At 48.5% G+C, this 18,762-nt stretch overlaps 1 protein-coding gene across 1 annotated transcript in view; it reads right to left on the bottom strand.

The window, feature by feature from the left end:
* Positions 1 to 7,524: 7,524 nt before the first annotated feature.
* The window catches only part of HEXD (hexosaminidase D), a 49,762-nt gene continuing 38,524 nt past the window's right edge, over positions 7,525 to 18,762 (bottom strand). The window contains exons 11-13 of the mRNA XM_073607009.1: positions 14,067 to 14,168; positions 11,507 to 11,596; positions 7,525 to 7,851 (exon numbers count right to left, since the gene is read on the bottom strand). Of these exons, the coding sequence (XP_073463110.1) occupies positions 7,671 to 7,851; positions 11,507 to 11,596; positions 14,067 to 14,168 (373 nt within the window). The 3' untranslated portion in view covers positions 7,525 to 7,670. The remainder of the gene's footprint in view (positions 7,852 to 11,506; positions 11,597 to 14,066; positions 14,169 to 18,762) is intronic.

Consider the following 18,762-nt stretch of genomic DNA (forward strand, 5'->3'; position numbering starts at 1 on the left):
TCACTATATCTGCTCTCCCCAGGAGCCTGCATTCACTATATCTGATCTCCCCAGGACTCTGCATTCACTATATCTGATCTCCCCAGGAGCCTGCATTCACTATATCTGATCTCCCCAGGAACCTGCATTCACTATATCTGATCTCCCCAGGACTCTGCATTCACTATATCTGATCTCCCCAGGACTCTGCAGTCACTATATCTGCTCTCCCCAGGAGCCTGCAGTCACTATATCTGCTCTCCCCAGGAGCCTGCAGTCACTATATCTGCTCTCCCCAGGAGCCTGCAGTCACTATATCTGATCTCCCCAGGAGCCTGCAGTCACTATATCTGGTCTCCCCAGGAGCCTGCAGTCACTATATCTGATCTCCCCAGGAGCCTGCATTCACTATATCTGATCTCCCCAGGACTCTGCAGTCACTATATCTGATCTCCCCAGGAGCCTGCAGTCACTATATCTGGTCTCCCCAGGAGCCTGCAGTCACTATATCTGATCTCCCCAGGAGCCTGCATTCACTATATCTGATCTCCCCAGGACTCTGCAGTCACTATATCAGATCTCCCCAGGAGCCTGCAGTCACTATATCTGATCTCCCCAGGAGCCTGCAGTCACTATATCTGATCTCCCCAGGAGCCTGCAGTCACTATATCTGATCTCCCCAGGAGCCTGCAGTCACTATATCTGATCTCCCCAGGAGCCTGCAGTCACTATATCTGATCTCCCCAGGAGCCTGCAGTCACTATATCTGATCTCCCCAGGACTCTGCATTCACTATATCTGCTCTCCCACAGTACACTTCACATGGAATTGCAATCATTTTAATAAATAAACTGCTAAATGCCTTTTCTCATCAGCAGTATATAGCAGTCTTGTGACTTCAATCGGTGTCGGATTAAAGCTTGTAGTAGGAGTTTTCATTCCCCTCTGACTGTCCTATAAGGCTGCATGGCTCCTGACTCTCTGTCTGGACAGTGCTGATTGGCCCTGTGCTGATCACATGCACCCTCCCAGGGGAAAAAAAAACCTCTCTAGCAATACACACCAAACTGAGCATGTGCAGAGTGCCCCCAAGGCTCTGTAGTACTATCCGCAGATAGACTGGGGACTGTGGAAAAAGGGGAGGATCGGAGAAGACCGGATCAAACAGCCTTTTTACACAATGCAGAGGATTGACTCCTTAGGTTCCACAGCGAGTATAACAAGCATGCTTTACTGCATATACAGACTGATTTAATTGTTGTGGGTTTAGTATCACTTTGAAATTGAATCCACTTTTAATTGCACGTGAACCCGATCACTAAAATCTCTTGTAATCCTTCCAATATTTAAGACATTGAAAAATCAATTTTTAATCTCTCTGAATCTGCAGCTTTCAGTAAGCTCATCCCTACTGATCATCCTCTGCAGGTCCTTGTTCATGCACTTCCTGTTATAAGTAAGAACGCTCATAATGGAGCTCTTATGTTGTCACCCTTTAACACAAGCTTCCAGGGGGAGTGTAAAATCGCTGTGCCGACATACTCCACAGGTCTGGTCTACCCAGGGCCATCTTTAACACAGGGGCAAAAGGGACAGCTGCCCCGGGCACAGTCATTGTTGTGGGGCCCAAAACAGCTGCCCCTTGAGCCCGCACAGCCCTGAAATAGTTGATAAGAGGATTCAGGAGGGTCCAAGAAAATGTTTGCCCTGGGTCCAATAAATATTAAAGACGGCCCTGGGTCTACCGCTGTCACTACCAGAAAGCCGCTCCTGGACGATATACAGCTAACAGCCAACGAGCTGTGCAGAGGAGGAATGGCCCCTCTCCAGGCAAACCTGCCCTTGATTTATCCACTGGCTAGATGGGCTTCAATTTTGGAGACTCTCAGAACTATTTTGTTAGGACCGCAGTATACAGAGGAACCTTGACTAGGCCCGGTGGCTTTCACATATACAGCTGTGCCCAAAAGGTTTGTATCCCCTGCCAGAAATGTTCCACATTGATATTGGAAATATGACGGATCATTCCAAAAAAACCTCTTATTTAAGGACAGTGATCACATGAAGCCATTTATTATCACATATTTATTTGGCTCCTTTTCAAATCCCAATGATAACAGAAATCCCCAAAATGTCTCTGATGAAAAGTTTCCATCCCCCGGAATGTTTCGGCCTTGGTACAGACACAGAAGGTGGCACACACGGGTTACGATGGCAATTAAAAATGAATTTCCCACATTTGTGGCTTTTTAACACCTTCCCACCCGGCCTATAGCGGATTAACGGGCTTTACCGTTCTGCCAGGATGTCATAGGATGGCCTTCAGAACAGGCCGCTCGTGCACGACCCCAGCATGTGAGCGGAGGAGAGACGATAAGCGTCTTTCCTCAGTGGAGGCATCTGCACTGATAAACAGTGCCCTGATTATTAGTGCAGCCCCATCAGCGAGGCCAGTCAGTGCCTACTAGGCTGCTCGTGCATGCCCCCACTGACCGCATGTGAGCGGAGGAGAGCCGATAAGCATCTTTCCTCAGTGGGGGCATCTGCACTGATAAACCGTGTCCTGATTATCAGTGCAGCCCCATCAGCCAGGCTAGTCATGGCTCATCAGTGCTACCTATCGGTTCCTACTAGGCCGCTCGTGCACGACCCCAGCATGTGAGCGGAGGAGAGACGATGAGCGTCTTTCCTCAGTGGAGGCATCTGCACTGATAAACAGTGCCCTGATTATTAGTGCAGCCCCATCAGCGAGGCCAGTCAGTGCCTACTAGGCTGCTCGTGCATGCCCCCACTGACCGCATGTGAGCGGAGGAGAGCCGATAAGCGTCTTTCCTCAGTGGGGGCATCTGCACTGATAAACCGTGTCCTGATTATCAGTGCAGCCCCATCAGCCAGGCTAGTCATGGCTCATCAGTGCTACCTATCGGTTCCTACTAGGCCGCTCGTGCACGACCCCAGCATGTGAGCGGAGGAGAGACGATGAGCGTCTTTCCTCAGTGGAGGCATCTGCACTGATAAACAGTGCCCTGATTATTAGTGCAGCCCCATCAGCAAGGCCAGTCAGTGCCCATCAGTGCTACCTATCAGTGCCTACTAGGCCGCTCGTGCATGCCCCCACTGACAGCATGTGAGGGGAGGAGAGCCGATAAGCGTCTTTCCTCAGTGGGGGCATCTGCACTGATAAACAGTGCCCCGATTATCAGTGCAGCCCCATCAGTGAGGCCAGTCAGTGCCTACTAGGCCGCTCGTGCACGCCCCCACTGACAGTATGTGAGGGGAGGAGAGCCGATAAGCGTCTTTCCCTCAGTGGGGACATCTGAACTGACAAGCAGTGTCCTGATTATCAGTGCAGCCCTATCAGTGATGCCAGTCAGTGCCCATCAGTGATGTATATCAGTGCCTATCATTGCCGCCCATTAGTGCTACATATCAGTGCTGCATATTAGTGCTCATCACTGCAAACTTTCAGTGCCTATCGTTGCCGCCCATCAGTGATGCCAATCGGTGCCACCTATCGGTGCTGCATATCAGTGCCACCTCTCAGTGCCCATCAGTGATGCCTGTTAGTGCCTATCATTGCTACCCATCAGTGATGCATATTAGTGCCTCATCAGTGTCACCTCTCAGTGCTGTCTATCATTGCTGCCAATCAGTGTCCAACAGTGCTGCATATCAGTGCCCCCTCATCAGCGCACATCAGCGAAGGAGAAAAACTACTTGGTTACAACTTTTATAAACAGAAAAACTTTTTTTTTTTTTTCAGAATTTTTCGTTTGTTTAGCAAAAAATAAAAAAACCCCAGTGGTGACTAAATACCAAAAAAAAAAAAAAAAAGCTCTATCTGTATCAAAAAAATTATAAAAATGTCAAATGAGTACAGTGTAGCATGACCGCGCAATTGTCATTCAAAGTGTAACAGCGCTAAAAGCTGAAGATTGGCCTGGGCAGGAAGGGGGGGGGGGGTTAGTGCCCGGTATCAGAAGTGTTTAAATTGCAATTAGTGTCTGTATATAAATAGTCAATGAGTTTGTTAGCGCTCACGTGGATGGACCGAGCAGGCTAGACACTAAGCCATGGGGAGCAGGAAAGAAATGCGAAAAGACCTGCGTAACAAGGTAATGGTATAAAGATGGAAAATTATATATATATATACACACACACATATAATATATATACACATACACACATATAATATATACACACACAGTCAGTACTGTTCAATCACTGATTAAGAAGTGGAAAATTAGGGAATCTCTTCATAAAAAAGCCAAGGTCAGGTAGACCAAGAAAGATGGCAGCCACAACTGCCAGAGGATTTGTTCGGGATACAAAGAGTAACCCCACAGAAGAAATACAGGCTGCTGTGGAAAAAGATGGCGTGTTTTTTTTTCAAGGAGCACAATATGATCACACTTGAACAAAAAATAAGCTGCATGGTCGAGTTGCCAGAAAAAAGCCTCTACTGTGCCAATGCCACAAAAAAACCCGGTAAGGCGCGTCAAGGTGTTGTCAGCCATATTATAACCGGGCTTTTCTTTGGCACTTTTTTCAATCACGCAGCTCATTTTTTCCCCGGTATCATCATACTGTGCTCCTTGCCAAAAACCACACTGTCTTTTTCCAGATTACCTATGGGGTTTTTTTTTTTTTTCTTTGTATCCTCAAGAATAATTTTGGCAGTTGTAGCTGCAATCTTTCTTGGTCTACCTGACCTGAATTTTCCACTTTTAAATAAGTGATTGTACAAAACTGACTGGCATATTCAAGGCTTTGGACATCTTTTTATATACTTTTCCATCTTTATAAAGTTCTATTACCTTGTTACGCAGGTCTTTTTGGAGTTCTTTTCTGCTCCCCTAGGCTCAGTGTCTAGCCTGCTCAGTGTATCTATGTGAGAGCTAACAAACTCATTGACTAATTGCCATTTTAACCTGCGAGTGTCACGTTGTGTGTCTGTACCAAGGCTCTGTGTACCAAACATAGACTTGCACTGAGAAAATGGAACAGTAAAGGACAATCACTAAGCACAGCCTGTGCGTGGAACAAGCCAATAATGCCATTTCATATTCACATAGATATATACAGATATGGCCACCCCATGTACAAACCATGTATAGAAACAACTATTCCTTTTCTTTAAACATTAAAATTGAACTAAAGACATTTTTTTTAAAATATAGATAGAGTAAGGGAGGGTTATGACCCCTGTCAGTTTTTTTTTTTTTTTTTTTTAATTGAGCCATCTGCGCTCCATTTGAAAGATTTCCCTTTACTTCCTGTCCCATAGCCAAAACAGGAAGTGAGAAGAAATCCACTCAAAGTGAGGGAACCAATTGGTTGTCACCAGGCCCAGTGCCCCCCCCCCCCCCCCCCCATTGGAAGATTTCCCCTCTATTCCTGTTCACTTCAATACCAGGCCCAATTCTGATACTTCTCTCCTACATGTAAAAATCTACTTTTTTTTTTTGGCTAGAAAATTACTTAGAACCCCCAAACATTATATATATTGTTTTCAAGCAGAGGCCCCAGAGAATAAAATGGTGGGTGATGCATTTTTTTTACGTCACATGGTATTTACACAGCTTTTTTTTTTTTTTTAAACACAATTTTTTGGGGAAAAGAATACACATTAATGAATTTTAGTGAACACAAACACAATATAATACCATTTTTTTTTGTTAAACTATAAAAGATGACGTTACACCGAGTAAATGGATACCAAACATGTCAGACGCTTTAAAATTGCGTACATTCGTGGATTGGCGACAAACTACGGTACTTTAAATTATCCATAGGTGACGCTTTAAAAAAACCAGGGGGTCTCAAACTGGTTGCCGTCCAGCTGTTGCGGAAGTCCCATCATGCCTCTGTCTGTATGAGTCATGCATGTAACTGTCAGCCTTGCAATGCCTTATGGGACTTGTAGTTTCGCAAAACAGCTGGAGGGGCCGCCAGTTTGAGACCCCCTGTTTTAAAAGCTTTTGCAGGTTACCAGTTTGGATTAAGGTGGTTTTCCTGCATCCAATTGGCACGACAGGCGAGTGTGAATAACTCTCAATGGTTCACGCAGGTCCGAAGGCTCCTCTGCGTGTTTGGGTCCGCTTCAAAAATTTGGGCTTCCAGTGGAGATACCTGGATGATGGGTGCAGTTACAGGCGTCATTCAGATATCACTGAATGGGGGGGGGGGGGGATTTGTACCAGTAGGGATGAATAGGGCATATTTGTGTTAGGAGGGGAAATGTGGGGGGGGGGGGGATTTGGGTTTAGTAGGGATGAATGGGGCATATTTGTGCTAGGAGGGGAAATGGGGGGGTGGGGGGTTGGATTTGGGTTTAGTAGGGATGAATGGGGCATATTTGTGCTAGGAGGGGAAATGGGGGGGTGGGGGGTTGGATTTGGGTTTAGTAGGGATGAATGGGGCATATTTGTGTTAGGAGGGGAAATGTGGGGGGGGGGGGGGATTTGGGTTTAGTAGGGATGAATGGGGCATATTTGTGCTAGGAGGGGAAATGGGGGGGTGGGGGGTTGGATTTGGGTTTAGTAGGGATGAATGGGGCATATTTGTGCTAGGAGGGGAAATGGGGGGGTGGGGGGTTGGATTTGGGTTTAGTAGGGATGAATGGGGCATATTTGTGCTAGGAGGGGAAATGGGGGGGGGGGGTGGGATTTGTGCTTGTAGGGATGAATGGGGCATATTTGTGCTAGGAGGGGAAATGGGGGGGGGGGGGTTGGGATTTGTGCTAGTAGGGATGAATGGGGCATATTTGTGCTAGGAGGGGAAATGTGGGGGGGGGGGGATTTGTGCTAGAGGAAGGGGAGGGGGGGATTTGGAGTGGGTTACTCGGAGGCAGGGCTGTCTTTAATATTGATTATACCCTGGGCAAACATTTTCCTGGGCCCTCCCGACTTCACTTATCAACTATTTGCAGGCAGCGTAGGGCTCAAGGGGCAGCTGCTTTGGGTCTCACAACAATGACTGGGCCCGGGGCAGCTGCCCCTTTTGCCCTGCGTTAAAGATGGCCCTGCTCAAAGGGGAAATTTGAGGGCTGAAAGAATTGTGCATGGAGGAGTGATTTTTTTTTTGGGGGGGGGGGGGGGGATTTGTGCTTGGGGAGATTTGAAGACAAGATTTGAGCTGGGAGGGGGCATTTCAGCAGGGGAGCGGATTTGTCCTGGGAAGTGGGGGAATTTATGCTTAGGGGGTGAGCATGCCAACACGTAATGTTCATTAATCGTGGGCGGGGGGGGGGGGGGGGGGCACAGTTTGGCATGTTCGCCCTTGTCACGGCACTGTGCACAGGAGTCCTGGGTGTCTTTGGCTCCATTTCAAGTCCGAATTCAGGCAAAAATTCGGCCCCGAAATGGAAATGGAGAACAGGGACACACCGGACCCCCTGCTGCGAGCCTCATCTTGCAGCAGGGGGTCTGCTACCCTACCGCGATGTACAAATACTGTGGCCGGTAGTGAAGTGGTTAAACAGGACAAAGAGGATTAACCTTCCTAAGGGGGGGGCGGAGAGCAATAAAAACCCTCCACACTCTATAAAAAAAATGTCTTAAGTTGTACTTTACCAGGATTCAAGATTGTGTCATATACATTTACGATCACATTTAAGATCTTAAATAAAATATAGACGCCCCATCAATCGCTATACACGTATTGGATGGAGTTCTGTTGTCTCAGATCCTTTATTGTGCCGTATCGCCTCCTACGTCCATGGCGGAGTTCAGATCTTCCACCAATTCCTGAAGCTGCTGGTAATGTGGCAAGGCGTTCTCTTCCAGCCATTCCTCCACTGTGGCCGGCGGAAATATCCTGAGCATGGCCGCCTGCAGATCCTCCAATAAGGATGTCCATTTGGACAAAAGGCTACAGTTGTATAGAAAAGAAAAAAAAAAAAAAAAAAAGATAGTTTGCTTTATTAAAAGGTGACATTTAGCCTTCCTTGGTCCGCGCTCCCCCCCCCCCCATATATTTTCTGAAACCAGACACCCAGGAGAATAAAATAGCGGTAGTTCCAATTTTTTATGTCACACGATATTACCGCACAGGTCTAGGAAATGCAAAGTTTCAGTAAAAAACTCAAGTGAATTTTAGGGCAAACAACCGCAATAAACGACACAAATTTTTTGGTAAAATATAAAAAAAGACGAGGTTGCACCGAGTAAATAGATACCCAACATGTGGAGGTCTTGCATTGGAATTATCGCTCCCACTCCAGCCGTGTGCGGTGATATGTGACATGTGTATCGCAATCGAGCTTAGGCACCCCCGACACATGCGTTTGCGTTCATACGTGCGTACATGTGGGGGTCTCAAATATTTTTTTTTTGGAGGGGGGGGGGTTTATGTGCTTGGGTGTAACTTTTTTTATTATTTTATTTTACTTACCTTTTTTTTTTTATTCATCACATAGGGGACAAAAAGTCCCCTATGTGATGATTTTTAGGTGACAGGTTCTCTTTAATGAGACATTCAGGGTCTGAAAGACCTGCAACATTGTATATTTTCTGAAAGCAGACGTGTGTGTCCGCTCTCCTCCCGCCGTGTGTGTCCGCTCTCCTCCCGCCGAGTGTGTCCGCTCTCCTCCCGCCGTGTGTGTCCGCTCTCCTCCCGCCGTGTGTGTCCGCTCTCCTCCCGCCGTGTGTGTCCGCTCTCCTCCCGCCGTGTGTGTCCGCTCTCCTCCCGCCGTGCGTGTCCGCTCTCCTCCCGCCGCGTGTGTCCGCTCTCCTCCCGCCGTGCGTGTCCGCTCTCCTCCCGCCTTGTGTGTCCGCTCTCCTCCCGCCGTGTGTGTCCGCTCTCCTCCCGCCGTGTGTGTCCGCTCTCCTCCCGCCGTGTGTCTGCTCTCCTCCCGCCGTGTGTGTCCGCTCTCCTCCCGCCTTGTGTGTCCGCTCTCCTCCCGCCGTGCGTGTCCGCTCTCCTCCCGCCGTGTGTGTCCGCTCTCCTCCCGCCGTGTGTGTCCGCTCTCCTCCCGCCGTGTGTCTGCTCTCCTCCCGCCGTGTGTGTCCGCTCTCCTCCCGCCTTGTGTGTCCGCTCTCCTCCCGCCGTGTGTGTCCGCTCTCCTCCTGCCGTGTGTCTGCTCTCCTCCCGCCGTGTGTGTCCGCTCTCCTCCCGCCTTGTGTGTCCGCTCTCCTCCCGCCGTGTGTGTCCGCTCTCCTCCCGCCGTGCGTGTCCGCTCTCCTCCCGCCGTGTGTGTCCGCTCTCCTCCCGCCGTGTGTGTCCGCTCTCCTCCCGCCGTGCGTGTCCGCTCTCCTCCCGCCGCGTGTGTCCGCTCTCCTCCCGCCGTGCGTGTCCGCTCTCCTCCCGCCTTGTGTGTCCGCTCTCCTCCCGCCGTGTGTGTCCGCTCTCCTCCCGCCGTGTGTGTCCGCTCTCCTCCCGCCGTGTGTCTGCTCTCCTCCCGCCGTGTGTGTCCGCTCTCCTCCCGCCTTGTGTGTCCGCTCTCCTCCCGCCGTGCGTGTCCGCTCTCCTCCCGCCGTGTGTGTCCGCTCTCCTCCCGCCGTGTGTGTCCGCTCTCCTCCCGCCGTGTGTCTGCTCTCCTCCCGCCGTGTGTGTCCGCTCTCCTCCCGCCGTGTGTGTCCGCTCTCCTCCCGCCTTGTGTGTCCGCTCTCCTCCCGCCGTGTGTGTCCGCTCTCCTCCTGCCGTGTGTCTGCTCTCCTCCCGCCGTGTGTGTCCGCTCTCCTCCCGCCTTGTGTGTCCGCTCTCCTCCCGCCGTGTGTGTCCGCTCTCCTCCCGCCGTGCGTGTCCGCTCTCCTCCCGCCGTGCGTGTCCGCTCTCCTCCCGCCGTGCGTGTCCGCTCTCCTCCCGCCGTGCGTGTCCGCTCTCCTCCCGCCGTGCGTGTCCGCTCTCCTCCCGCCGTGCGTGTCCGCTCTCCTCCTGCCGTGCGTGTCCGCTCTCCTCCCGCCGTGCGTGTCCGCTCTCCTCCCGCCGTGCGTGTCCGCTCTCCTCCCGCCTTGCGTGTCCGCTCTCCTCCCGCCTTGCGTGTCCGCTCTCCTCCCGCCTTGCGTGTCCGCTCTCCTCCCGCCTTGCGTGTCCGCTCTCCTCCCGCCGTGCGTGTCCGCTCTCCTCCCGCCTTGCGTGTCCGCTCTCCTCCCGCCTTGCGTGTCCGCTCTCCTCCCGCCGTGCGTGTCCGCTCTCCTCCCGCCGGCACCTGCCCATGTTGTGCCCAGGCCCGCAGATGGGCAAGCGGAGCCCGGAAAATATGGCGGGGTGTGTGTGTGTGGGGGGGGGTGTTTGGGCGCCAGTGTCCAGGGGTGTGTGTGAGCAATCGGGCAGCAGCGCAGCCGCCGGAATACTTTCACCTCTCAGTTTCACACACAATCCCTGTGGCTGCAGTCATTGGATTCTGCGTGAAACTCCCCCGCTGTAGAAGGGAGTGCTTTTAATTTTTTTAATAATTTTTTACTTTTTTTTTTTTCACTTAACTTTATTGCTGTCACAAGGGGGTGAACAAGCTTTGGGAAGTTTCAGGCACTCTTAATGGAGACATCAGGGGTCTACTAGACCCCTTTTTATCTCCCCTGCCCTTCAGGACATCCAGAGATCTGTTTTATCAGATGCTTCTCTGGCTGTACCGGGAAAACACGGCTCTAAAAGCGGAAGTGACAAACTCCTCATCGCTTTTTGGCCTCATTCGTCAGAGAAGATGGGGGAACGGGTGTTCCTCCATCTCCTTTGTGCACAGCCGACCCAAACCGCTTACAGAGGTCTCTGAACTCCCTGATTGGACAGGACAGGTCGAGGATGGCAGCTCGAGGCAGCAAGCCCCTTCTGAGCACTGAAAAGCCAATCACCGACTGACAAAAAAAAAAAAAAAAAAATCGCTTGCTGCCAAGGCTGTATACAGTAAATGAAGCTGGGCAGCAAGCAAAAGGGCCTACTGATCAATATACATTAGGATTTGTGCAGTGATGGCCCATCCATTAAGGGCGCCGCCCCCTCTCTCTTCGCTACCCTCCCCCCTATATGCATAATGGATAGATCCATGGACATGCATAGCATGAATCTCTCCATGGCCGCCGTGGCTATCGTTATCGTATCTATTCGTTCACCCCCTTCCAGGACACCGGGCGCGTGAAGTCTTTTTAAAGCACCTGATTGGAGCCAGAGGCTCTAATAGGCTTCAAAATAGGGTGGACTCAGAGCGCAGAGCATTACGCCACGAGCCCACCCACGTGTTACAACAGCGAATGAATATTCACTGTTGTAACACTGATCCTTAATCCGGCCAATAAGAAGCGGGTGTGAGACCCGTTTTCTGATTGGCCCAAAAACGGGAGACTCCAGATTGGCCTTCTGAGAAGGAGGGAGGAAACTGAAGCCGCCGCCTTCGTGGAGAGCAGGGCAACGGGAGGCCGCCACTGAGCAGGGGAAGCTGCAATGAGGTGTCGGTGGGATACAGTCTCCACCCCCCCCTAAAAGAAATTCCACTGGCCGCCACTGGATTTGTGTATAAAAAGCACCAGAAAAGGAACAGTCTGCGTCACCCGTTACCTAAACAACGAGAGCAATGATCTGTATTCATTACCTGACAGCTTGCGGCTCAATCTGCTGCACCATGATGGGGTGGAGACGTTTTCTCTTCCTGTGAAAATGGCTGAACCAGCCCGTCACGAACCTGCAATTTGAAGATGAGATACAGTTTCTTGGGGTGAATTCGTCTTCCACCTATGGGCCGCCTCGATCCTCACTCCCTGCAAACATTGTCGCTTTACTGCTACAGTGCGGGCTGGCTGTGCAGAATCTCATGTGTGTGTGTGTGTATATATATATATTTATTTATATTATACACACACACATACCTACACACTTATTATATATATATTTAGCATTTCTGAGTAGGGGGCAGGGGCCCGCCCAGCTGTGCAGTAACTGGCTCCAGCACATACCGATCACCAGCTCCCGGCTAATGATTTATTGCCAGGGCCTGCCGATCGGAGGAGCGAGTGACAGGAAAGAGCTCTGTGTATGCAAACAACACAGAGCTCTACACTGACAGCGGCGATGTTCCGGTTTTTGTTTCCATGCAAAGTAAAAACCAGCATGTCCCTTAGTAAAAGCACCTCGCAGTAAGCACTTTACACAAAGTTAGGCACACATTTAACCCTTTGATTCCCGCAGATGTTAAAGAGGTTGTAAACCCAAACAAAAAAACAAAAAAACAAAAAAAAACAACCCTGTAAGACAAAGGCATAACGAGCTAGTTTGCATCACATACTAGCTCATTATGAAATACTTACCTTAGATCAAAGCTGTTGCAGTGGTCCCCATATACCGCTGTGACCGGCGACATATCTCCCACAATTATTTCCGGGTTCGCAGGCTTCGGCGCTGTGATTGGCCAGAGCCTTATGTCCCCCCCTCCCGGGGACAGGTATTCCACCCTTCAATGCTTATTCATTTGCTATGCGGGATGCTGGGGAATGATATTCTACAAGACAGATTGTCATAATTGGATTTGTGTTATTGTATTTAGGTTGTATGGTATAGAGCAATGATGGTGAACCTTGGCATACCCAGATGTTATGGAACTACATTTCCCATGATGCTCAGGTACTCTGCAGTGTAGTTGAGCATCATGGGAAATCTAGTTCCAAAACATCTGGGGTGCCAAGGTTCTCCATCACTGGCCTAGAAGAAGGGAGCGTATACCTCGTGTGGAACAGAATCTATTGGTTATATTCTGTAGTGCATTTTGATGAGTTTATTGTAATGCTGATTTATTTAATAAACTAACTTTCTGTTAAAAAAAATAAAATAATAATGATAAATAAAAACGTTTTAATATTATTGTTTATTATTATTAATTCATTCCGTTTGCTTAGATGCGGCATTTTTTTTTTTTTTTTCCGGATAATTCGTAATTTTGGATAAATTCGTATTCGTTACGTTCACTAACAGCCAAATTTGAAAGGAAATTCCAATACCTATCATTTATTAGTTAGTTATTATTAGTTAGTTCGATTATTTTGAATTACCGAATTTATTCGAAATAATGAATTTCAATCATAACGAAAAAAAACCAAAAAAAACGAATGAAACCAAAATGAAAAACGAACATTTTTTTTGGGCAGTGCACATGTCTAATATTTATTACCATTTACCACCAAATGAAAGCCCAGTTTGTCCTGAAAAAAAAACGCGGTATAATTCACCTGGATACACAAAGTAGTTGTGATGATATGTACGGTTTTATTAACATGTCAAAGTTGCAAAATTGTGCTTAGGTATTTAGATTTGTTTTACCCTTAGGTAGTAGTAGTAGTAGTAGTAGATGTAGAAGTAGAAGTAGTAGTAGTGGTAGAAGTAGTAGAAGTGGTAGTGGTAGACAGTAGTGGTATAAGTAGTAGTAGATCTAGTGGTAGTAGTGGTAGTAGTAGTAGAAGTGGTAGTAGCGGTAGTAGTAGTGGTAGAAGTAGTAGAAGTAGTAGTAGTGGTAGTAGCAGTAGTAGTAGTGGTAGAAGTAGTAGTAGTGGTAGAAGTAGTAGTAGTGGTAGAAGTAGTAGTAGTGGTAGAAGTAGTAGAAGTAGTAGTAGTGGTAGTAGCAGTAGTAGGAGTAGTGGTAGAAGTAGTAGGAATAGTGGTAGAAGTAGTAGAAGTGGTAGTAGTAGTAGTGGTAGTAGTGGTAGTAGTAGTGGTAGAAGTAGTAGAAGTGGTATTAGCAGTAGTAGTAGTGGTGGTAGTAGTAGTAGTGGTGGTAGTAGTAGTAGTAGTAGTAGTAGAAGTAGTGGTAGTGGTAGTAGTAGTAGTAGTAGTAGTAGTAGAAGTGGTAGTAGTGGTGGTAGTAGTAGTGGTAGTAGTAGTGGTAGAAGTAGTAGAAGTAGTAGTAGTGGTAGTGGTAGTAGCAGTAGTAATAGTGGTAGAAGTAGTGGTAGTAGTAGTAGTAGTAGTAGTAGAAGTGGTGGTAGTAGTAGTGGTAGTAGTAGTGGTAGAGTAGTAGAAGTAGTAGTAGTGGTAGTGGTAGTAGCAGTAGTAATAGTGGTAGAAGTAGTGGTAGTAGTAGAAGTGGTAGTAGAAGTAGTAGTGATAGTAGTAGTAGAGCTAGGCTGAGGGTTCACAAGCACTTAGGAGGTCTATTTAGGACTTACTTGTCGTCATCCAAAAACTCTTTTGTGGGTGTCTTCAGGTAGAATATGAATTGGGTGATGAGTTCCAGGACCTCACTGCCGGGAAAGCTGCCTGTCACCTCGCTGTTACCAAAGATACACAGATATTTAATGTCATAAGAATTAAAAAAACACACAATGAATGAATATACACCTCAGAGCAAAATAAAGTGGAACTCTGGGCAAAATTAGAAATGGCGTATATATCCACACTGGGGTCGCAGCTACATTAGCGCTAAAATGACACTCGTTTTAGTGGCGCACTTTTAACCCCAAGGAAAGGGTTAAAAATGCCTGTGTTGCGGCGCTTCAGAAGCGCTGCCCATTCATTTCAATGGGCAGGGGCATTATGGGAGCGCTGTATACAGCAAAACCTCCAAAGATGCCGCCTGCAGGACTTTCCTAACGTCCCGCAAGCGCCCCGCCCCCCAGTGTGAAATGACACGCTGAAATGAATGGGAGGCGGTTTTCAGGCGATATTTAGAGGCTTTTTTCAGCGCTAAAAGGCCTGAAAACCGCCTCGTGTGAAAGGCATCTAAAGGAGAAGTACAGCCAAAGCTCGTGTGCTTCGTTCTGCGCTCCGGTGACCCGTTTTCAGCAGACAGCGGGCTGAAGTCCTCTCTCTGCTGATGTCACAGAAGTCCAGGCTCGGTGTCATCACGACCATGGAGTCAGGACCCGCCTACATCCCTGGGATTTACTGGCAGAAAAAAATCTTCTAATGCTGCAGTGAATGCGTTTCTAATGCAGAGTGCAGAGGAGATGGCCGGCTCCATGTAGACACTGCAATGAATCCCTGGGGGACCCGATGCCAGACATTACTAAAGGTACAGTGAGGGGGAAAAGTATTTGATCGGCTGCTGATTTTGTACGTTGGCCCACTGACAAAGAAACGATCGGTCTATCATTTTATTGGTGGGTTTATTATAACAGTGAGAGACAGAATTTGCATTACAAAAAAGTTATAAATCGTTTTGCATTTTAATGAGTGAAATAAGTATTTGACCCCTTCACAAAACATGACTTAGTAGTTGGTGGAGAAACCCTTGTTGGCGATCACAGAGGTCAGAGGTTTCTTGGAGTTGGCCTTCAGGTTTGCACACATCTCAGGAGGGATTTTGTCCTCTTTGCAGATCTTCTCCAAGTCATTAAGGTTTCCAGGCTGACGTTTGGTGACTCGAACCTTCAGCTCCCTCCACATATTTTCTATGGGATTAAGGTCTGGAGACTGGCTAGGCCACTCCATGACCTTCATGTGCTTCTTCTTGAGCCACTCCTCAGGAGGAGGTTCTCACCCAAGATTTGGTGGTACATGGCCCCGTCCATCGTCACTTTGATGCGATGAAGTTGTCTTGTCCTCTTAGGAGAAAAACACCCCCAAAGCATAATGTTTCCACCTCCATGTAGGACGGTGGGGGATGGTGTTCTTGGGGTCATAGGACCTCCATGTATGACGGTGGGGGATGGTGTTCTTGGGGTCATAGGACCTTCATGTATGACGGTGGGGGATGGTGTTCTTGGGGTCATAGGGCATCCATGTATGACGGTGGGGGATGGTGTTCTTGGGGTCATAGGACCTCCATGTATGACGGTGGGGGGATGGTGTTCTTGGGGTCATAGGTCCTCTATGTATGACGGTGGGGGATGGTGTTCTTGGGGTCATAGGACCTCCATGTATGACGGTGGGGGATGGTGTTCTTGGGGTCATAGGACCTCCATGTATGACGGTGGGGGATGGTGTTCTTGGGGGTCATAGGACCTCCATGTATGACGGTGGGGGATGGTGTTCTTGGGGTCATAGGACCTCCATGTATGACGGTGGGGGATGGTGTTCTTGGGGGTCATAGGACCTCCATGTATGACGGTGGGGGATGGTGTTTTTGGGGTCATAGGACCTCCATGTATGACGGTGGGGGATGGTGTTCTTGGGGTCATAGGACCTCCATGTATGACGGTGGGGGATGGTGTTCCTGGGGTCATAGGACCTCCATGTATGACGGTGGGGGATGGTGTTCCTGGGGTCATAGGACCTCCATGTATGACGGTGGGGGATGGTGTTCTTGGGGTCATAGGACCTCCATGTATGATGGTGGGGGATGGTGTTCTTGGGGTCATAGGCAGCATTCCTCCTCCTCCTCCAAACACGGCGAGTTGAGTTGATGCCAAAGACCTGGATTTTGGTCTCATCTGACTACAACACTTTCCCCCAGTTCTCCTCTGAATCGTTCGATGTTCATTAGTGATCTTCAGACGGACCTGTACATGTGATTTCCTGAGCAGGGGGACCTTACGGGCGCTGCAGGATTTCAGTCGATCACGGTGTAGTGTGTTACCGATTGTTTTCTTGGTGATTATGGTCCCAGCTGAGATCATTGACAAGATTCTCCCGTGTAGTTCTGGGCTGATTCCTCACCGTTCTCATGAACATTGAACCTCCACCAGGTGAGATCTTGTATGGAGCCCCAGACCGAGGGAGATCGACCGTTATTTTGTGTTTCTTCCATTTGCGAATAATCGCACCAACTGTTGTCACCCTCTCACCAAGCTGCTTGGCGATGGTCTTGTAGCCCATTCCAGCCTTGTGTAGATCTACAATCTTCTCCCCGACATCCTTGGACAGCTCTTTGGTCTTGGCCATGGTGGAGAGATTGGAATCTGATCGATTGCTTCTGTGGACCAAGTGTCTTTTATACAGTTAAGCTGAGATTAGGAGTGCTCCCTTTAAGAGAGTGCTCCTAATCTCAGCTTGCTACCTGTATAGAAGACACCTGGGAGCCAGACATCTTGCTGATTGATAGGGGATCAAATACTTATTAAAATGCAAATCAATTTATAACTTTTCCGAAATGTGTTTTTCTGGATATTTTACTTGTTATTCTCTCACTGTTATACAAAACCGACCAATAAAATGATAGACCGATCGTTTCTTTGTCAGTGGGGCAAACGTACAAAATCAGCAGCCGATCAAATATCTTTTTTCCCCCTCACTGCAGCTGCCATAGCCACTCACCGAGAAGCGATCCACGGTGGATCTTTTTTCAGAGGCGGTATGTCGCCTCCTCACCGCTTGCGTTAACCCCTGAAAGCCCATTGCACCGTCCCCCTTACAGCGTGTCCATGGTGGCTGGACATGTTACCTGGGAGGTGGTAAAACCACGGCTTAGCTGCCTGTTTTTACTGTTACCCGTGTAAGTCAGGCCCAAGTATTCAGCTGTGGAGGGGGAAGGTGGGTTAGATTAGCTTATAACGCTCTATTGTGCGACTTGTCAGGCATCATTCTTTTCAATGGCTCCCGTTCGAACCGGTGCGACTTAAAAGCGATTGTAGAGAGAGAAGTATCACCGCTCTGAAGGTCAGTTAGGAACAGACCCCTCCTCCATGCTGGAAGCTGCAGGTGCCGGCAATGCTTGTAACAATGAAGTGATGAGAAAAAGTCCTGGATAGCCGCACTCAGAATAACGATCGCCTTTATTAAATAGAAATCAACAAAAATACATGCCACAGCAGAAAGTGCAGGAAAGCTGACGCGTTTCACACTATAATCAGTGCTTAATCACAAGCTATGATTAAGCACTGATTATAGTGTGAAACGCGTCAGCTTTCCTGCACTTTCTGCTGTGGCATGTTTTTTTGTTGATTTTTATTTAATAAAGGCGATCGTTATTTTGAGTGCGGCTATCCAGGACTTTTTCTCATCACTTCATTGTTAAAGCGATTGTAAAGGATCGCCTGATAAAACAACCCATTCATTTTAAAACATAAATTAAAAGGCAAAACATTTGTGTATAAATATAAAAATACATAATAAATATTCTTTCTCCCTTTTTTTTTTTAATATAAGTGATCACATTCCCTCTGTTCTCAGCTGCATAAGAGCTGGGGGGGGAGGAGAAGCAGCATCACACTGATCTTCCCAGTGAATGGCTGTGGGGGGGGGGAGCTTCAGGACAGGTCTGATTATTGGAAGAGAGAACTGACCATGCTGTGCTCTCTTACTTAGTGTGGTCAGTTTTTAAATAGGAAAGCAGAGGGACTGGCAGGATAACCATAAAGGAAGCGATACAAAGAGAACAGGAGACTCTCTCATACAAGTACATGGTACAGCAGCCAGATATCAGGAATATGAAGTGTTGGGGGTAGCAAACGCTTTAAAGTTGCAGCGACTTTGAAAAAAGGTGCCTGTACTACTTAGGCCCCTTTCACACTGCCGCGAATTTCAAAGTCACAATTTTGCAGCTGCGATTTCAGGGAATGCCTGTGTAACCATGAGGTCTATGGACCGCAACTCGCATCAAAGTCGGACTAAAGTAGTACAGGGACTACTTTCAAGTCGGTGCGACTTGAAGTCGCAGAGATATGAACGGTACTCATTGGAAATCATGGGGTACGACTTGTCATGCAACTTTGCAGTCCCAAGTTGCACAAGTGTGAAAGGGGCCTTAAGTGTCGCTCAGCCCCCGTTCACATCAGCGCAATTTGACATGACAAATCGCACGCCCAATCGCCGCCTATTCCCAGCAACGCCACTGTCCCAAAAAGTAGTTCCTGCACTAATTTTGGCGTCTTTCGGGGGGCGCTTTCAGTGTGAGTTCGGGGGGGGCGATTTGAAAGACATTCATGCGGGTTCATGCACAGATGTCTTTCAAATTGCCCCCCCCCCCCCCCCCCCCCCCCGAAC

The sequence above is a fragment of the Aquarana catesbeiana genome, linkage group LG12, assembly GCF_042186555.1.
Source record: "Aquarana catesbeiana isolate 2022-GZ linkage group LG12, ASM4218655v1, whole genome shotgun sequence".
Taxonomy (NCBI): domain Eukaryota; kingdom Metazoa; phylum Chordata; class Amphibia; order Anura; family Ranidae; genus Aquarana; species Aquarana catesbeiana.